The following is a 17,994-nucleotide window of genomic DNA, read 5'->3' as shown; positions in this document are numbered from 1 at the left end:
TAAAAGGTCTTTTCCAACCTTGTGATTCTGTTTGAGACCAGAGCCATAGACTAATGTCTGCTTGGAGCAGATGGCTGTCTGCTCACCGGTCCTTGACACAAGCAGAAGAGAAAAGCAAAGCACTTGCTCTTCCCTGGAAAACGCAAGTGGGCAAGTGGTGAGGTCACTGCTGGAGATACTTCAGAGACAGAGGTGCTTCCCTGAAAGCCGTGGAGCAGGAGCAGCTGCACCTCCTGGCCCCAGCTGATGGGTGCCACTTGCTGTCTTCTTCACGCTGTAGGGGCTGGCTCTGAAGGGTTGGCAGTGTCTCAGGCTGTTTCTGTCACTTGTGAGGTTCTCATCACTGCAAAATTCGTTGTCTCTGTTAATTCTGAGTCTGCAACCTGCAGGGATGTAAATTCCTGCAGTGGAAATCCTGAGAACTGGCAAGGAGACAGATAAGGGGGATGTTGGGCTCAAACTCCAGGAGCCCCCTCAGACACGATTTGTTGTGGAGTGAGGGCTTTGGAGCTGATGAGCTAATAGGCGGTTAATTGCACAGCACTGTGGTGATGCTACAACCAGAAGAATTAACATGCTTGTGGTATGGCTGGGTGGGCTTGGGATGGGGGTTTGGAGAAGTGTTTTCTTGGGTAAAGGGAGAGCTCAAGCTTCCTTCTTGCTGTGGTTCGATGGGTGCCACGTGCAGTGCGTGCCCCAGTGACCAGTGCCAAGGCAGATGGCCGTGCAGCAAGCATCCTAAGAATGAACCTGAACTTCAGCGCTGTCCCTGGGCACTCACACACCTTCCGTGTCTCTACCCATGAGTAAGGGGCTCGGGCTTCCCTTGAGGGCAGCTCAGAGCTCCAGGTACCTGAACAGAGTGTGTAGCCGTGTCTGTCCGTGCATCACGTGCAGGCAGGCTCAGTACCTCCTGTGTGACACCAGTCTCCACCTCGTGTGATGCCTCAGTGAACTCTTCCCGACTTCATCACAGTTCTTCCAGGGGCAGTAGTTGTGCAACTCAACAAAGGCAGTGTGGGTTGGGAATACCCATCCCTTAAAAACTACACTGTTGGGGTGACACCTTCCCCAGTCCCTTCCTGTGCGTTGTCAGTGAGAATCACGGCTGTGGGTGGTTCTGTCAGATGCTGGGATGGCTCGTGTGCCACTCTCCTGGGTGAGTGAGGTTTGGGAAGGGGCTTTAGGCGTTCTGCTGTGTAGTGCGAGTCCTGCTTGGTGTGTGCTCTGTCCCAGAGGTCTGCCTCAAGGAGCTCAGCATCACACGGCCCAGCTACTCACACAGAGAGAGTTGGGTTTGTGTCTCCTCGCTGTCTGTTGCAGCTTCTTTTGTGTCAGCAGTTAATGAATACTGCTCAAACCATTTGGGAAGGTGGGTGTATCAGCTACACTGTGCTTGGGCTGTTGGCTGTGAAACAAAATTCCTTTATAAATTGTCAGCCACATATGGAAACTACATGTAAAGATCTAAACATTCCTTGGGAGCACAAGTTCACGTAAGGAATGAGCATGAAGGTTTGGGGGTTTGTTGTGTAAGTCACATCTAGCCTAGAAACAATTCCTCTCTCTTCCCCTTTGCAATCTAATTGTATTTCTGTTGGCAGCAGTGTCGCAGTAAACGCTGGATGCAGCGGGATTTGGAACGCAGGGGGTTACAGAGTGCAATGTGAGGGCTGTACCTTTGGGAAATCTAAAGCAAGCAGCCAACTAATCCAGATTCTAATTTAGTGGGTAAAGCAAATATGTAGTATTTAAAATCAGAGCCGATAAGAAGCAATCTGACACCAGAGCAAAGAAGGAACAGCTCAAAGCCCTAATCACCCAATGGTTTGGGGTATTCTGGTCATCTTGGGTTTAAATCCCTACATGAAGTATATTGCTGTGGAGTTTTTATTGTTACCTTCAGTGTAATTGCAGAGGAGCGAACTGGCTGCTGGGTGGTGGGGTCTGCTCTGGTGGAACTGGGTGTTCTGGCCTAAACTGGAGCACAGAAAGGAAGAATCGGTCTTGGCCTGTAAGCTGCATGCTGACATCCTTGTGAAAGGAGAAATTACCTGGGGAATTATCTTGTGCCCCAGGTCCGTGCAAGGTACTAAAGGTGTAAGGAATGTGTACCTGGCACGTATCTTCCTAGAGAAGGCTGTCTGAGGGTACCTGGGCATTCCTGGCTGGGTAGATGTGAACTTGGTCTGGGCATTAGGCAGCATGGACACGTCTGCCCAAGTGTTCCCTGGCACAAGCAGGCTTTGCCGTTGTCCCAGTCCCTGTCTGGAGGTTGGTACCCCATAATACTCAGCTGGGAGTGCCTGTAATGTTGCTTTGCTTCCAAGCATCACACAGGGTTTCAGCAGTTGCTCCGTGCCTGCGGAGGGTGAAGCATCACTGCAGGTGTGAGCTCTGTGTGCGTAGAGCCCCTGCAGTGCCTGGCTGCTGCGCTGTCTGCACAGGAGAGGAGGATGTCTGAGGTGCAGGAGGGCTTTCCCCAGCTGAGAGCATGTGATCTGCTTCTCCTCCTGCTCCTTCTCTTTCAAGGGGAACCTGGCAGCCAGTTGTGCCCCCGAGAACGCCTCTGCGGGGCTCTGGCACGGCTTCGTGTGAGCGTGGTGTCACACTGGAGCAGTGGCTCAGCAGGGCCACCCCCTCTGCGTGCTCTTGCTGTCTCTTCAGTTTAATAGCACAAAGTTTTGGCTGTTCCTGGTGTTTCTCAGCCAAAAGCCCCATGAAAGGACCACGAGTGAATCACCTCACCTCTGGCTGTGAGAGAGCAAATAGGGATAAGGTGTCGGGGTCAACCGAATGGGTACTTTTCCTTCCCGTAGGGAAGTTGAGCTGACTGATCCTATATAGAAATGAGCGGGAGATGGTTCCTCACTCTTCTCACATGAAGCAATAGCATTCCTGGCTGAACTGCCACAAGAGAAGTTAGAAGGGGCTGAATGTGGAGCTTCAGCAGCACCAGGGAACAGAATCACAGACACGTAGGCATTGGAAGGGCCCTCCAGAGCCCATGGGGTCCAACCCCCTGCCAGAGCAGGGTCCCTAGGACAGGGCACACAGGTCGGTGTCCAGACGGGGCTGGAATCTCTCTGGAGAAGGAGACTCCACACCCCCTAGGCAGCATGCCCCAGGGCTCCCCCATCTTCACTGTGAAAAAACAGGAGGTTCTCCAAGCACAGGCTTGACAGAGCAGGTATTGCTTTCTAAAAGAGAAACTAAAGGTGAAAGCAGCTGCCTGTGCTTGGTGGGGGAGCCCTGATGGAGGGAAGCCTCAAGAGAGCTCCTGGGGCCGCCTTTCCTGGTGCTTGGGTGGCAGTGCCTGTGGTGGCTGGAGCCACGGGGGGCCCAGCTGTGGAGAAGCAAAGCCAGGGGCTGCCTGTTACTCAGCTTTGCTGGTGTAAGTGCAGCTTGAAGTCTTGGTTCTGAGTTTAGCTGGTGCAGAGTGTCTGTGTCAGCCCTCAGCGTGCGTGGCTGTGGTGTGTGTGCGGTGAGCCCTGGCTTTAGGAATGCATTTCACCTTCTGTTCTGCATTTTTCTTCGGCCCTGCAGGTTCCCCTGGAAACCAAGCGGATAACTCGGCTGGCAGCCAAGGGAACGGCGTGGGGACCCCCAGCAAGGCTGGCAAGCTGAGCCACGCTTTCAGAGACCCCCGCCCGGGGAGGAAAACTGCGGAGGGACAAGTGACGAAAGGTGGCGACGAGTCCGAGAGTGACTTTGAATCGGATCCTCCTTCTCCCAAGAGCAGCGAGGAAGAGGAGGAGCAGGAGGATGAAGAAGTCTTGCAAGGGGAGAATGGAGATTTCAATGATGACAACGATACAGAACCAGAGAATTTAGGCCACCGGCCTCTCCTCATGGACTCCGAGGAAGAGGAGGAGGAAGAGAAGCAGAGTTCTGACTCCGATTCTGATCGTGCCAAGCAAAAACCTGTGGAAGGGCTCCTGAGCAGCAGGTTTGGAGATGCTGTGGGCAGCGGTGACATCAAAGAACCGGGTTCAGGGCACATGTCCTCATCTGAGGCACCACGGGCTGCGGTCAGGGGGAGCCCCGGCCAAGAGTTCGATGTGTTCGGGGCAGTGCCCTTTTTCACTCTGCAGCCTCAGGCAAGAGAGAAGGCAGACAAGGACATCTCTTCTCCCGTGGCTTTTCCCGGCCTGAACCAAGAGCAGGATGACTTTGATGTGTTCACAAAAGCCCCCTTCAGCAAAAAGGCATCTCAGCAAGACGGCCAGGTGACGGGAACCGAGCCTCTGCTCTCCCCCAGCTCTCCGCGGAGCCTCGATATTTTTGGCTGCACCCCGTTTCAGCCTTCCCTTGTCCCCAGGACCGGCGGGAGTAGAGAGGACCTCTTTGGGCTGGTTCCTTTTGAGGAGATCACTGGCAGCCAGCAGCAGCAGCAGAAGGTGAAGCAGCAGCGTAACCTGCAGAAACTCTCCTCCCGGCAGCGGCGCATGAAGCAGGACGTCTCGAAGAGCAACGGCAAGCGCCACCACGGCACCCCCACCTCCACCAAGAAGGCGCTGAAACCGAGCTACCGCACCCCGGAGAGGGCCCGCAGGCACAAGAAAGCGGGGCGCAGGGACTCGCAGAGCAGCAACGAGTTCCTGACCATCTCGGACTCCAAAGAGAACATCAGCCTCGCGCTGACTGACAGCAAAGACCGAGCCAACCCCCTGCAGACAGACGAGAGCCTGCTGGATCCTTTCGGAGCCAAACCCTTCCACCCACCGGACTTGATGCGGCACCAGGGGTTCGGTGACGGCCGCGGGGAGCACGGCGCCGTGGTCGTGGCTGGCAGAGCCAGGCAGAGCTCCTTGCACGGGGCCATCCACGGCAGCGACGGGCTGAAAACAGATGACTTTGGTGCGGTGCCCTTCACGGAACTGGTGGTGCAGAGTGCGCAGAGCCAGCAGCAGCAGGCACTGGAGTTAGATCCCTTTGGAGCAGCTCCCTTTCCTTCCAAACATTAAACACTTCCAATGGCTTCCCCCATCTCTCCAAGTTACTTAATAGAGGTTCTAATTAACGGAGTAATTTATCTGGTCAAATGGGCAGGGACCGGGGCTGTACGGTGTGTTGGGGTCAGGCAGCCTGGCCAGCTTGCACAGTGACCTTTAGAATTAGGGCCATTTTTTTTATTATTATTATTTGTACTTTTTTTAATAGAACAGACCACCGAGGAGCATCATCAGGTTGGCTCCTGGGATGAAAAGAGCAATTGCACATGACTCATGGTCTGTCACTGCATGAGGCCCTGGAGCATCCTGAGGCTCTGCACCCCTGTGCTGCTGTCTGTCTCTGACGTGCTGAGACAGCGGGAGGGACACCTGAAAAACCTTCCCATGTGTGCTGGTTAGCTCGTGGAACTGAGGGGGTTCTCTCCAACTTGATCACAGCAGACTGAAGAAACCAGATGTTCTACCAACACCCAGAGCAGCTGCTGGAGGAGCCACCTCTCTGCTTCCTGGGTGAAATCCCTCGGGAAACCCACAGAGCCAGCCAGGTCTTCAGGGCAGACCTCCAGAGCACGGCTGTGGCTGGCACCTGGCAGACGTCTGTGCAGCCGCAGAGGGAAAAGGCAGGTTGTTTCCTGGGTGCCTACATGTGCCACTTCTTTTTCTTTTGTTTTTTTTCTTTTTTTCCCTTTTTCCCTTCCCCAGTAAGTGCCGTTAATGTAAAGTAGTGAACTGGGAGTTAGAACTCCAGAGAGAATATACTGGCTGGCGAGACAGGAAGCCTGAATGTAGGGGAGGAACCGGCAAGGACGAGCCAGCGTCCACAGCACCTTGGTGACCACTCAGTGCGCTGGGGAGAGGCTGGTTTACCCCAGGAGATCGCTGGGCTCGCACGGAGCATCCTGGATGGCTTGTAGAGTGTACAGAGAGATGTAACCCTGGTGATTACAGACTGGGATTTGTGTCTGAAAATGCCCTTCCCCTTCCTCTTGGGTTTTTATTGCAAACACCATGGGTGTCCTTCCAGACCTGTTGTTTTTAAAACAATAATAGTTTTACAGAGTGACTGTAACCTCATGTTCTTTGAAGCTCCGGTGACTCCGTGTCTGCACTGAGGGGTGTTTTACAAGGACACTGTGCTAAATGCACTGAGCTTTGGAGAACCTTCCCTGCCCCCAGACCTGTTCCGCAGCGGCAGCAGGGAGCTCGTGGACGCCGATGGCTCCCGTGCCGCGGGGAAGCTGCGCTGGACACCACAAAGCCTTACGGGCAGGGCTGCGTCCTGCCGCACGGTGCCTCTGCTGCGCGAGGTGCCCCGGAGCTGGGGAGCCTGCGGTGCCGGGAGGTGATGGGAACAGGCTCCTGGAGGACATGGTTGTGTTGCCGGGCTGTACGAGCAGTGTGCAGGGGGCACTGTAGCTTGCACCCAGCCGTGTGTGCTGGCTGCAGAGCGCCGTGGCTTGGGATGGGCCTGCTGGCCTTTGTCCGTGGCGATCCAGCTCATCTCAAACTGTGCTCCCTGCTCTGCCGAAAGCGCACGAGGAGATAACTCCAGGTTTATGTATGGAGGAGAGAAGCGTTCCTGCTGCGTGTCCCTGTGCTGTGGCCTCTGCTGGAGGCAAAGTGAAGTGTTTTGGGGGTGCCCCTCCTTTGCTTTTCCCCAGTCTCTGGCTTGTGGGGAGAGGGGGGATCCCTTCCAGTGTGGGCTGGAAGCCACATGTCACAAGTCATGGGAGGCCTTGGGTCCGTGCAGGATTGCTTCCCCTGGTCCTGCAGCCTGATGGGCACTGGCAGGGGTCTGTGCACCTCCTGGCCTTTATCCTCCTCGCGTGGTTCTCCGGAGGCAGGTGTGAGGTGCTGCAGTAAGTGCTGGGCGATGTTAAATGCGCCTTTGTGGGGCTTACGAATTCAGCTCTTAGAAGGTTATGGGTAGAAGTGTTTCAGCTCTATTTGCACGGGAGCTTCTTGGGCTTTATAACTACTGTTCTCACCCGGGGTTTGTGCCAAAGGCTGTGAGAAGCGCACGCCAAGTTTTGTAGCATCTTCTGATACTCAGGTTAACTGTCTGTGTTCTTTCTTCTTCTTCTTTTTGTTCTTTTATTCCTCTGCACGTGCTGACGAGCCGCCTTCCTGCGGCTTCCTCACGGGCTGTTACATAGGGGCCTGAAGAGCTGCTGGGACAGAGTGGTGGGACAAGGGGGCGGGTGACGGTGAAACAACAGACACCTGTCGCAAGGGCTGAAGCGCAGCCAGTCCACATGGCCACCGCCTTCCTGGGGCAAAGGCAACCGGGGCTGGCTCGGCCGTTGGGCGCCGGGGGAGGAAAGGGAGAGACGGCTCCATCTGCACGCTCAGGCTGGGCCTGGCTGCTCAGGCAGAGGAGGGCTGGAAGGCAGCCCTTGGGTTTTGGTCTGCTTACCTGAGACATCAGGCTGAAGAGCGCTGGGGTCTTCCTGGTGCTGTGTTGGTTGGGGTGTTGGTGGAGGGTGTGTCTGTGGGCTCGTTACAGGATGGGAGAGCTGAAGTGAGATCGTGTGAAGGTCAGAGGTGAGATCAAATCTCCATCACTTAAACGGCTGTGATGCCTCTGGCTGTGTGTGAGTTGTGACCAATGATGTTTGCTTTATCAATGGCCTTAATAAACCGTGTCCTTTGTATCCTGGTGACGAGACAGGGTTCTGCAGAAACATAACTTCCTTCATTTCTAGAGTTAAACTGTGTCCTGCTCTCTGGGGCCCAAGCAGAGATGGGTGTGCCTGGCTAAGCTGTCTCTGCAGGTGGTATATTGTTTAATCACAGCCAGACCCATGCTGGGGTTGGAGTTCAGCAAAGCTCTGCTGTTTGACAGATGAAACATGGTACTGTCAGGGAGCACGATGTCCTCTTGCCTCTGCTGGGGTGTGTAAGGGCTGCTGCAAAGACTGGGGAGACCTGACTGCACTGGGCACGGACCCTGTGTCTGCCGTAACGGCCAGGTCAGGAGCAGACACTTCCATCAGAAAACAGGATCAATTCTGCAGCTTCTCCAGCAGCACGTTGAACGACTGAACCGCGGGGCTTTGGAGGCAGCTGCCGCAGGGAGATCAGGGCTGGGGTCCTGCTGAGCTGCCCCCGGTCGCAGTGGCCAGAGCACGTGGTGGTGGCCGTGTCCTCAGCAGACTCCAGAGGGCCTGGAGCAGCGTGTGGCCGCTTCGCCTGACCCCTGACACGGGGCCCACGACCAGCAGCTCCAGAGGACGTGACCTGTAATCGTCCTGGGTGTCCCAGTTAGTAATACCAAGTACTGTGAAATAAGTTGATACGTTTGCTACTGTGAGAATAAGAGTTTATCTGGAGTTTTTTATACTATATTGTGTATTTTTATATATGAGAAGGATATATAAACATACACATGCTCGCACACATCACGTGTCTCGGAGCTGCTGTGCTTTTAGTAACGCAGCAGCCACAATCACTTGGGTGGGACCTGAGGGAGTGACTGTGAGAGAAGATAGAAGGTGCAAGGAGTGGCTGCTGCATTACTCTCCGAGAGCTTGTTTTGAAAGGAGAATCAAGGAGACTGTGTGTATAGCTGCGGTTGTGACTAAGGCATCACCTAATAGTAAAGAGGCATAAAAACTATTTTAAAATTGCTGGCATTCAGCTTTTAAGTGCACTTTCCTGAACTACACTTCCACTTCTGGTTAGACTTCAGAGTTTCTAAAGCTTTTTTGTGTACCACTAAACAGAGAACTTTTAACTTTCTGGTGACACTGATGTACGTCAGGAGATACTTGCAGCTGTTAAATAAACAGATGTGGTAACGGTGACTCGCAGGTCTGGTATTCCCAGGTGGGTTTTCATTCACTCCCTGCCAGCAGTGCTGCTGCCCATTGATGGCTTCTTGTGGCCATAGGCTCCGTGTTCTGAAACACTGGTGCTTGCTGCCCCATCCTCTCTGTCCCCTTGTTAAAAACCTGTCAATCACGTGCTATTTTTAACTCCTTAGGTTCGGTACTACCCCTTAAAGCCCTCCTGCAGAGCAGTGCTGAGGGGATGCCTTCCCTCGCTGCTGGCAGCAAGTTGGCCCCTTTTTGGGAGCCAGATTGCTCCATGTGGTTTCCTGCTCTGTGCCCCATCTCGACACAGGGCTCGTGGGATTCAGTTACCAGGGTGGGTTGTCTGGGTGCTGCTTGTGCCCCTTTCACTCCTGGGTAAAGTGGGGTATGAATAGGAAAAGGCTCAGGACAAGGCAGAGCGGCAGCAGGACACAGTGGCTGAACAGCAGCTCGTGTCCTGCCTGGTCCTTCCTCCACCTCTTGCCTGGTACAAGCAAATCCCTATGGGAATAGTTTCACTGGAGGCTCCAGCTCAAGTGAAGACAAACCCCCATGGCTGTGAATTCTTCCTTCCAACAGGTACCTTTCCATGCACAGCATGGACTTTTCCACCCGCATCCTGCCTGTGGTTTGCAGCGCTGGGGAGCACGAGGGGCAGAGGATGTGTGGCAACCCCAGGTTAGTGGTAACACGTGTCCTACAAGCACTGGATGTGCTCTGTGGGAGCAGAGGGCACAGAGCCATCCCTGCTGCACACAGGGGCAGGATTCGCACCTGCCCAGACCTTCTCTGCCCGTCTCTGCCTGAGGGCTGGGTTGTTTCCAGCCCCTGTGGTTATAAATGTGGGGAGGTTTTGGTTTGTGTTTTCCTGCTCACACTTTAACTTGCAGTTGAGACACTTCTGTTAGTCCAAAACCAGGTTTTACCAGTTGAGCTGGGCAAGAGCTCTGCTGTTGGAGGGGAAGCAGAGTCTGTCTGGACTTTCCCTTCTCCTGCTGAAGACACCACCGAGCTCTTTGGATACAAATGGGGCCCCCCTGGGAAACCATCTCGGTCTACAGGCAGTAGGTAGGTGGCAAAGCTGTGGCCAGTGCAGACTGTTCCCCCCACACACCCTGCCCTGTGTGCGGGATTGCAGCGGGCAGTGCCAGCACCAGCCTGTGCTTCCCCCTCTGCTTTCATCACCCCAGAGTCTCCCTCCACGTTTGAAACCCAGGGGATGTGACAGACGCTGCCTGGGGGTGACATTCGTGTCTGTCCCTTCACAATGTGAAACACAAGAACAGTGTTATTCCAAGGAAACAGCCAGTGAACCCAAATTTATTTACAGGTTCCGTACAGGACATAAAAGATGATCATGCAGCTTGAAAAACTTTGTCAGGGTCATAAAAACGTGGAGCTGAGCAGTCAGCTTCCTTCCCCCTCAAACTGCTGCAGCATTTAGAGTTTACATTAAAAAAAAATACATTGGCAACAGCTCAGGTCAGTTCAGTCAGCTTCTGTACCCACACATGTTCTGCATGTTACTGTTCAGCTGACACTGGAAACAAGCTTGTATTCTGGTGACCAGTCAGCACACTCAAGACTTGCCTGGCTGTTTGGGGAAAAAACCCCAATCAGTGTCTGCACTGAAAGGCTGTGAGGTGAGGTGTGGGAGCTGCATCGTCAGCACACAGGTCTTGCCACTTCCTCTTTCTGCAGTTGGGAACCTCCCCCCAGCTCCACCTGCCGAAAGGGGCAGAGGGCAGCATCACTTCCTAGCACACAGCCGGGACACTGGGGTCCTGCCATCTCCATCCCAACTGCGGATGCTCTGCTTCCATCGCTGTCCAGCAGCTCCTTGGCACACCCCTGGAGAGGCTGAGGGAGCTGGCTGGGCACCTTTAGCCTAGGGAAGAGGCAGCTTTGGGAGGCCCGTGGGAGGGCACAGCCTCCCCCGCTGAGGAACCTAAATCCCACCCGGGGAAACCTCCCTGGAGATGAGAGAGGCAAGAGCTTCCCAGGGCTGCCTGGGCAGTTCCAGCAGCACCATCTGTCCCCAGGCCTCAGGTCTGACAAGACCCCAACCCCTGTGCATCGCGCCGGCTGTGCCACCGGCACAAGGGAGGAGCTGCAGATAACGGGGGAGCTGGAGCTGGGTCAGCCCGGGCTGCTCATGGCCCCAGAGCAGAAGGTTCCTGCCTGTCTCAAAGCAGAATCAGTTGGGCTGTTTGCTGCCACGCAGTGATGGGATCCTGTGCCTCAATGGCTCCAGGCCCAGACTCTTGGGATTAGGTCATAGCAGCACCTCGAGGCCAGCAGGGTAATCCCCAGACACCCAGTGCTGACAAGCACTCAGTTGTGTGAAGCAGCAGCATTTCCTACAGCTGCTCCACTGAGCTGGAAGCACGAGCACAGCTGCTCTGTGGAAGCTGCAAAAAAATGTGGGTTCTAACCCCAAATCCAAGGCAATCCAATCCTGTTTGACAAACTGGCACCGGTTCAGCTGCACCGTGTGGAGCCCCAGCTCTCCCACACACTCTGTGTTTCCAGTCTCCCCAGCACAGAGGGGTCAGGGATGCTTCTCACGGCTGCAGGGAGCTGATGGCAGTCAGGGGGTGTCAGGAACAAGGTCCACAAGCGCAGAGTGACATCTCACCCCTTCAGTGGTCTGAGCCCACCGCAGGCTGCCCCCTCCTGTCTCATCCCACTGAACGATTCTCTGCCACTCTCACTGCAAGACACAACAAACACCAGCACGCAGCGTAGTGCTGCTCCAGGAGCGTTTCAGACCCTTAATTCCAAATGGCTGAAGGGATCCAGGCACATTTCCTGAAGGAAGGGCACTACCCCAGCTGGGGGAGGCCATTTTTAGTACCCATGATGAAGATGTGGCCATGGTGGATGACACGTGAGTTTATCTTCCAGAAAAAGAGTCAAATCTAGTCCAGGGAAGGGTGAGAGGACACTTGAGTTCCCTGTAACACGTTCTCATGCAGGTCACTCAGAGGCTCAGCAGGCTGCGACAGGCTGTACAGTGTGATTCAGGTCCCAGCCAGGTCCCACAGCTCGGGTGGTTTCAGAATTGAGCTGCCAGGAATGCTGCTTGAGCAAAACCAGGCAGCCCCGTGCACGGGCCCATTAGCTGGGGAAGGGTAACAGGGAGTCCTGCTCTTCGTGCTGGCTGTGTGAAGAAATCACCCCTGTGATCTGCATGCCGAGTGCTGCAGCCCAGCTCTCCCTTGTCGTGCTCCGGGGAGACGTGTGTCTCACCTGGCTGCAGGCAGGAGATGCAGCTCACATCCTGGGCAAAGCTCTGGGCTTCTCAAGGCTCTAACACCACCATCTTGGCAAGCAGGGTAGAGTCCAGAAGTCAGAAGAGAAACTGCTTCAGTGCTTCACTTCATAGCTCGGCTCATTCTGTAAGGTCCAGACCCTCCAAGTCAGAAAATCCATCGCAGAGCCTCTGAAACAGCAGGAAAGCAGCTCATCACACAGAGATAATCACCAACTCCCACCTGATCTCAAAAAAATCCACCCCAATGCTCAGTAGGCTGCAAAACTGAGCAGAGACTGAGGACAAGCCACTTCAGAACAAACACTAATGCCACTATTAGGAGTGTGAAACGGATGGCCAGGATCTGGCAGACCTCTACCCCCGACCTAAAGCTGCTCACAGCCGTGGCAGCCTCGTGCAGCCTCACACCACCGATGGGTACAGATGAGCAGAGTATCATCCTGCTCCAAGAGAAGTATCTTACTGACACGTGAGCCAGCTTTTTCCTGGTGGAAGCTAACTGGGGAGGCCGACTGAGCCTGAGGGGGAGTCAGACCTGGGATTATTTAACCCCACCCTTGTCAGGGTATCGTATTCCCACCAGTGGAGCTGCTCTACCTTCGCTCACGGGTCCGGGCTGTACTCAGGACAGGGCTTGCTGTGTCGATACTGCATGATGTAGATGGTGGACTGGTGCCACCAGTACAGCATCACCACGGCAAGGACATGCCATACTTGGTGGCTCGAGCCCAGGTAGTTCAGCTGCCCTGTGGGGATGAGAAAGGGCAGGACGTTAGCCTGTCAAACTCCTCAATAACCCAAGCAATGCAATCAGCAATCCGGCTCCTCTAAAGCTCAACTCTACCCTCCCCTTGCTGGGAGGCTGGGAAAGCTCTTTAATGAGCTTGGCCAGAGTCATCTGCCTTCTTGAGATGCAAATGCACACAACATGAGCACAACAAATGCACATGCTCCACAGGGAACATGCTTGACCTGCCCTCACAGAAGTTTGGGACACAGAGACAGGACTGTGACACTGCAGGAAGTTTAACTGCAGAAAAACCACCCATAAGAGGATTTCCTACCTGGGAAGTATCTTTCTGGAACTTTGGAAATATAGAAGAGAAAAGCTACAGCAGCGATGAAGTACATGAGAACTACACGTGGAGCAAACTCCTGCAAAAGAAAAGGAAGCTCTCCTATTCTGTCAGGAGGTGAAAAGCACAGAACAAAAAAATCCAAAGACAAAGAAGAAAAAGGCACAACAAAACTGCATTCACTTCACTGCCAGTCGTGTACAGACAGAATCCAACAGGGAAGCAAAAACCAGTTTGGGAAAATCTGGATGGGGAAAGAGCTGCTTTCTCACAACCTCCCTGCTTCAATACCTGAGCTACTGAGTGTTCCCATGCAGCCTGCAGCAGAGGTGAAATCTGCCTGCAAAAGGATGATTGCTAGTACCCCGACCTGAGGCAGAGGGGCTGGGAGAAGCAGGGACAGCTGGGGTGCAAAGTCTCGCTCACAAGGTGGGATTGCAGCCCTGGAACCTGGGAGTGGTACACACCGGGCAGGAAATGATCAAACAGCCCCTTCAGGAGCTGCCTGTAGCTGTCTCTGACAGGAGGGCTTGTTACCAGGAGCAGAGTGTTTTCCTGAAGCACAGAAACACCATGTGTCCCACACCTGCTGTTCTGCTGCAGCAGAGGAACACAATGGGGAGGCTGGGGGATGACTGCGGCTTGTGGGGGTGTGAGAAGGGCCGTGCCAGGCGCCCTGGGTGAAGGCTGCACCGGCTCCCACGCGCTGCTCTCCCACATCCAGCCGCAGCTCTGGACTGGGTGAACCTGTCTCCCCAGGTGAGTGCTCCAGCAGGTCGCTCAGGCTTCCTGGGAAAAGGAACCTTGTCCCCAGCACAGGTAACTGCAGCCGTGTGGGGCCTTCCTGCTGGGGCACTCTGCTGCCTTCGGCGGGGCCACGCTGCTTGTTTCCAGACTGATGCTGAGCAGCAGGAGCTGAGCCACCTCACAGCGATGGTGCAGGAGGGTTGGGTAAGTGGCTGAGGGCTGAGAAGGTAAATAACTGAGTTCTGCTGCTGGCCCAGGGACCAGAAGAGGCAGCGAGTAACCGTGGCACTGGTGTCTGCTGGTTCCTATCTCCCTCACACGCTGTGGAGGTGCAGAGCTGGAGCAACCAGCCAGGCTGCTCCCCGCTGCGCAGCCCACTCAGCTCCCAGCCTGGGAGCGAGGGTGCGGCACCCCTGCACGGGCTGTTCAGCCATCTGTGCCCAGGTTCCCTTCTCACCCTCTGGTTTTAAACCAGCAGAGCAGACTCAGTCTTACTGCTCTCACTGCTTCTCACTAAACATCTGAGTGCTTACATTGGGGCTGTATCATCCAGAAGAATTCTGTGCCTGAAGAAGTTTAGTTTCGGCTGCTTCCCCCCCTCACCTTTCCCAAATTGAGAGGGACAAGGGAGAACAGTCAGAGAGAAGCACAAAGGAACTTTACTCCCTTCTGGTTTTCTCTTACCTGCACGATAGGTGCACCAATGCCACCATTGAGCCAAACCCAGTGGATGGTGGGGATAATTCCATATCCAGACACTGAGCAAAAGATGATGGAGCGCAGCCTGTGCCACTGCTGCGTGAGGTAACTGGGGTGAATCTGAGCAAAAAACACTGCCAAGATCATCGCCAGCACAGTGATTAAATACACCTGACGCCAGTACTGAGAAGAAAAGAAACAGAAGCAGGTTGTGGGTGTTCTTATCACAGGTAGGACAGCCTCTGGGTAGAGGGTTTACATCACTGAACCCTGATACTAACCCAGTTCCCCATCACTGCTGTGAGCACAAGCGACGGGGGCTGACTGAGGGGACCTGTGTCTGTCACTGAGGGGACGGGACAGCCTGTGGGCACACTGGGAGAGCATCGTTACCAGGCAGCGTGCCCTGGTTTCAGCTGGGATGGGGTTAATTTTCTTCTGTGTAACCAGCACAGAGCTGGGTTTGGATTTAGGATGAGAACAGTGCTGAGGACACACCGACAGCTTTAGGTGTCACTGGGCAATGTCTACACCAAGGCAAGGCCTGTCCTGCTGCCCCCCCAGCCCATGGCAGTGAGCAGGGTGCCTGAGGGGCTGGGAGGGGACACGGCAGGACAGCCACCCCAGGCTGGTGCAGGGATGCTGGGACAGCCCAGGCCCTTTTGCCCCAGGCTCTGCACGGGGAGCAGAGCTGAGGGGTGTGTGGCTGTGCTGGCTGCAGGGCACGGGGAGCAGAGCTGAGGGGTGTGTGGCTGTGCTGGCTGCAGGGCACGGGGAGCAGAGCTAAGGGGTGTGTGGCTGTGCTGGCTGCAGGTCACTGGGCCTGAGCAGAACATCTCAAACACACCTCTGCTGAGGCAGACCAGCCACTGCCCTGTTGTGGGCATGGATGTAAGCTGGGCCTCTGAAGGGAGATGGCTTTACTCAGCCCCTGCCAAAGGAAAGCTTGTTTCTGCCTCAGGCAAGCCACCTCTGGGGAAAAGACTCCCAAATTCCTGGAGGGTGAGGCATCCCATAACCGGCCTCACGCACCTGACAAAGGCAGGGCTGTGAAGCTCACCTGCCTTCACATAACTGTACCCACCACTTCCACCACTTGCCACCACTTCCTCTGCCCCTGTCGGGAGGAGCTGGATTCGCTTCCCAGCTCCGGCTCCTGCCTAACACTGCGTGGGCTCCCTGCAGGGAGCTCCCTTCCTACCCCCTGGAACCGGTGACGCCGAGGCCACAGGAGCCCCTCGCCACACCAGGCAGCGCTTCCCACTCACGTTGCTGCAGTAGAAGGCGTAGAACACGCCTGACACGTAGCAGCCCAGGATGCCGATGGAAATGCCCGCGTAATCTAAGGCCATCCAGCGCCGGCTGGTCTTCTCGGAGCGGTGACAGCAGAAGAGGTGATATCCTACTGAGCACAGCATACACACCTGTACAAAGGTTCAAACAGGGACCCATGAATCTCTTCACATCTCACAGGCCACACAGCAAGCTTCAGCGCCGAAGATTTGGGCATGAGAATGACCCCTGAGGTGTTCTGCAGTGCAACTGGGTGGAGAATTCCTGCCAGTCATCACCAGCAACGGATGTAAGAGTCTCTGGGGGATCAAAGGAGCGACAGAAAACTTGGCAAGGCTGGCCAGAACCCCAGGCAGCACAGCTACAAGTTGGGCTACCAAGCCCTAGGTACCAGCAATGTCTGCACAAGGGCCATGGGATGGTGAATTCTGCCTGGCCAAGCTACCACCAGCACAAACTGATACCCAAATCCACCCCAGCTGCCTGGCACTCAGGTTATTTAGTGAGGGAGCACACAGGGAATTAAACTCCTACGCTCAGGCTGCTTACTTGCACAGATTATTTTCCCTGAGAAATGGTTTTTGTGTCTCCCTGCAGAGCAGCAGGGAAACACACAACAGCAGCGCCTTCCATGCCAGCCAGAGAGTTTTCCCCACTTCCAGCTACACAAAGGCACCCTGCACTCCTCAGGGAACAGATACAGTGCTCTTGATCTCTTCATGCTCTTCTAGAGACAGCGGACTTTGCAGGAGCTTTAGCAGTCAATGGGAGCCCTGCTGCCATGCCAGCAGCATGGGGCTGTGGCTCATTGTTGGGGTGATGCGGGTGACCCCCTTCAGCAGTGCCTGACGCTGGCTGGGTGCTGCACCCCAGCACCCAGTGGAAGCTGTGAGATACGGCCTGGACGCTTCAGGTGTGTTTCACAGACCCTCTCCTAGGCCATCTCGGCTCAGTCCTGCCCTGCTCACTCCACACATCAACCCGGCCAAAGCCCAGCGGAGCCCAGCCTGCGGGGTACCTGTGAGAGCAACGGGACGCCTGTGCCGGGCCGGCCCCGGGCCTGTCTGGCCCTGCGGCCCCGCGAGTGGCGCCAGATCCCGGCGGGCGCCCCCGCCGCTCGCCGCCCTCCCGCGCCTCGGCCGGCACCCGGCCCTACCTGGAAGCAGAAGAGGCAGACGGAGCAGATGACGAAGTCCTCTCGGGAGGCGCCGGCGGCCGGCAGGACGGCCGTCAGGTCGTAGATGCCCAGCGTGAAGAAGAGGACGAAGCCGAGCAGGTGGCTCCAGATGTTGACGGTCTCGTTGGAGAGGATGAAGAGGCTGCGAGGAGACAGGACGGGGTCGGTGCGGGGCGGGGGCGGGCGGGGCGCGGGCGGCGCGGCGCGGCCCCTCACCTCCGGAGGCAGAGGCGGGAGGGCAGGTAGGCCCGGTAGCCGTCGGTGATGTAGGGGTTGTCCTTCAGGAAGACGGGGATCTGCTCGTAGGTGTAGAGGCGGATGCCGCGGGGCACCAGCACGGGCCAGTACTGGTAGCCGCCCAGCTCGATGTAGTGCGCGCTGCGCGGCGGCTTCGGGTGCATCCTGCCCGCCGCGCCGCCTCAGCGCCCCGCCGCCGCATCGGGCCGGGCCGGGCCCCCCGCCGCCCGCACGGGCCGCCGCCCCGGGGACGGCCCGCAGCGCCCGCTCGGGCCTCCCGCCCCCGGCCCGCCCCTCCCGGCCCGGCCCCGGCCCCGGCCCCGGCCCCGGCCCGTCCCGCCTGGGCCCGTCCCGCCGCCTCCCGCGGACCGGCCGTGAGGGCGCTGGGGCGCCGCGGGAGGGGCAGCGGGCACGTCGCGGGGCGATGGCGTCAGAGCGCGGCGACGCCTCCAGCGGCGCCTGCGCGGAGTCCGCAGCGCTGGCCGTGGGCGCGCGGGGGCGCTCCTTCCCGCCGCGCGTGGAGGGGCGCGCGGGGCGGCCGTTGGCGGGCTGGGGTCCCTCTCAGGCGGGAGTCCCCTCAGGCCGGGGGTCCCTCGGACGGAAGGCCCCTCAGGCTGGGAATCCCTCGGGACGGGGGTACCTCAGGCGGGCGGCCCCCCCAGGCTGGGAGCGCCTCAGGCGGGCGGTCCGGTCAGGCCGAGGCTCCCTTGGGCCGGGG

At 56.5% G+C, this 17,994-nt stretch overlaps 2 protein-coding genes across 2 annotated transcripts in view; one reads left to right on the top strand and one right to left on the bottom strand.

Annotated features, from left to right (window-relative positions):
* Positions 1–5,072, top strand: part of BMP2K (BMP2 inducible kinase) — a gene marked incomplete at its 5' end in the record, with an annotated part of 51,206 nt that extends 46,134 nt beyond the window's left edge. Inside the window, one exon of the mRNA XM_084266844.1 lies at positions 3,547–5,072. Within this exon, the coding sequence (XP_084122970.1) occupies positions 3,547–4,967 (1,421 nt within the window). The 3' untranslated portion in view covers positions 4,968–5,072. The remainder of the gene's footprint in view (positions 1–3,546) is intronic.
* Positions 5,073–10,074: 5,002 nt separating this feature from the next.
* Positions 10,075–17,518, bottom strand: PAQR3 (progestin and adipoQ receptor family member 3). Its single transcript, XM_084266673.1, has 7 exons — positions 17,256–17,518; positions 17,019–17,181; positions 15,838–15,993; positions 14,555–14,752; positions 13,112–13,202; positions 12,645–12,793; positions 10,075–12,215 (listed from the first exon to the last, which is right to left on the bottom strand). The coding sequence occupies exons 1-6, from the start codon at positions 17,438–17,440 to the stop codon at positions 12,651–12,653; spliced, it is 936 nt and encodes a 311-aa protein (XP_084122799.1). The 5' UTR covers positions 17,441–17,518; the 3' UTR covers positions 10,075–12,215; positions 12,645–12,650.
* Positions 17,519–17,994: the final 476 nt, after the last annotated feature.

Source organism: Gallinula chloropus, assembly GCF_964237585.1.
Source record: "Gallinula chloropus genome assembly, chromosome: 7".
Taxonomy (NCBI): Eukaryota; Metazoa; Chordata; class Aves; order Gruiformes; family Rallidae; genus Gallinula; species Gallinula chloropus.
This window is presented reverse-complemented; position numbering and strand designations above follow the sequence as displayed.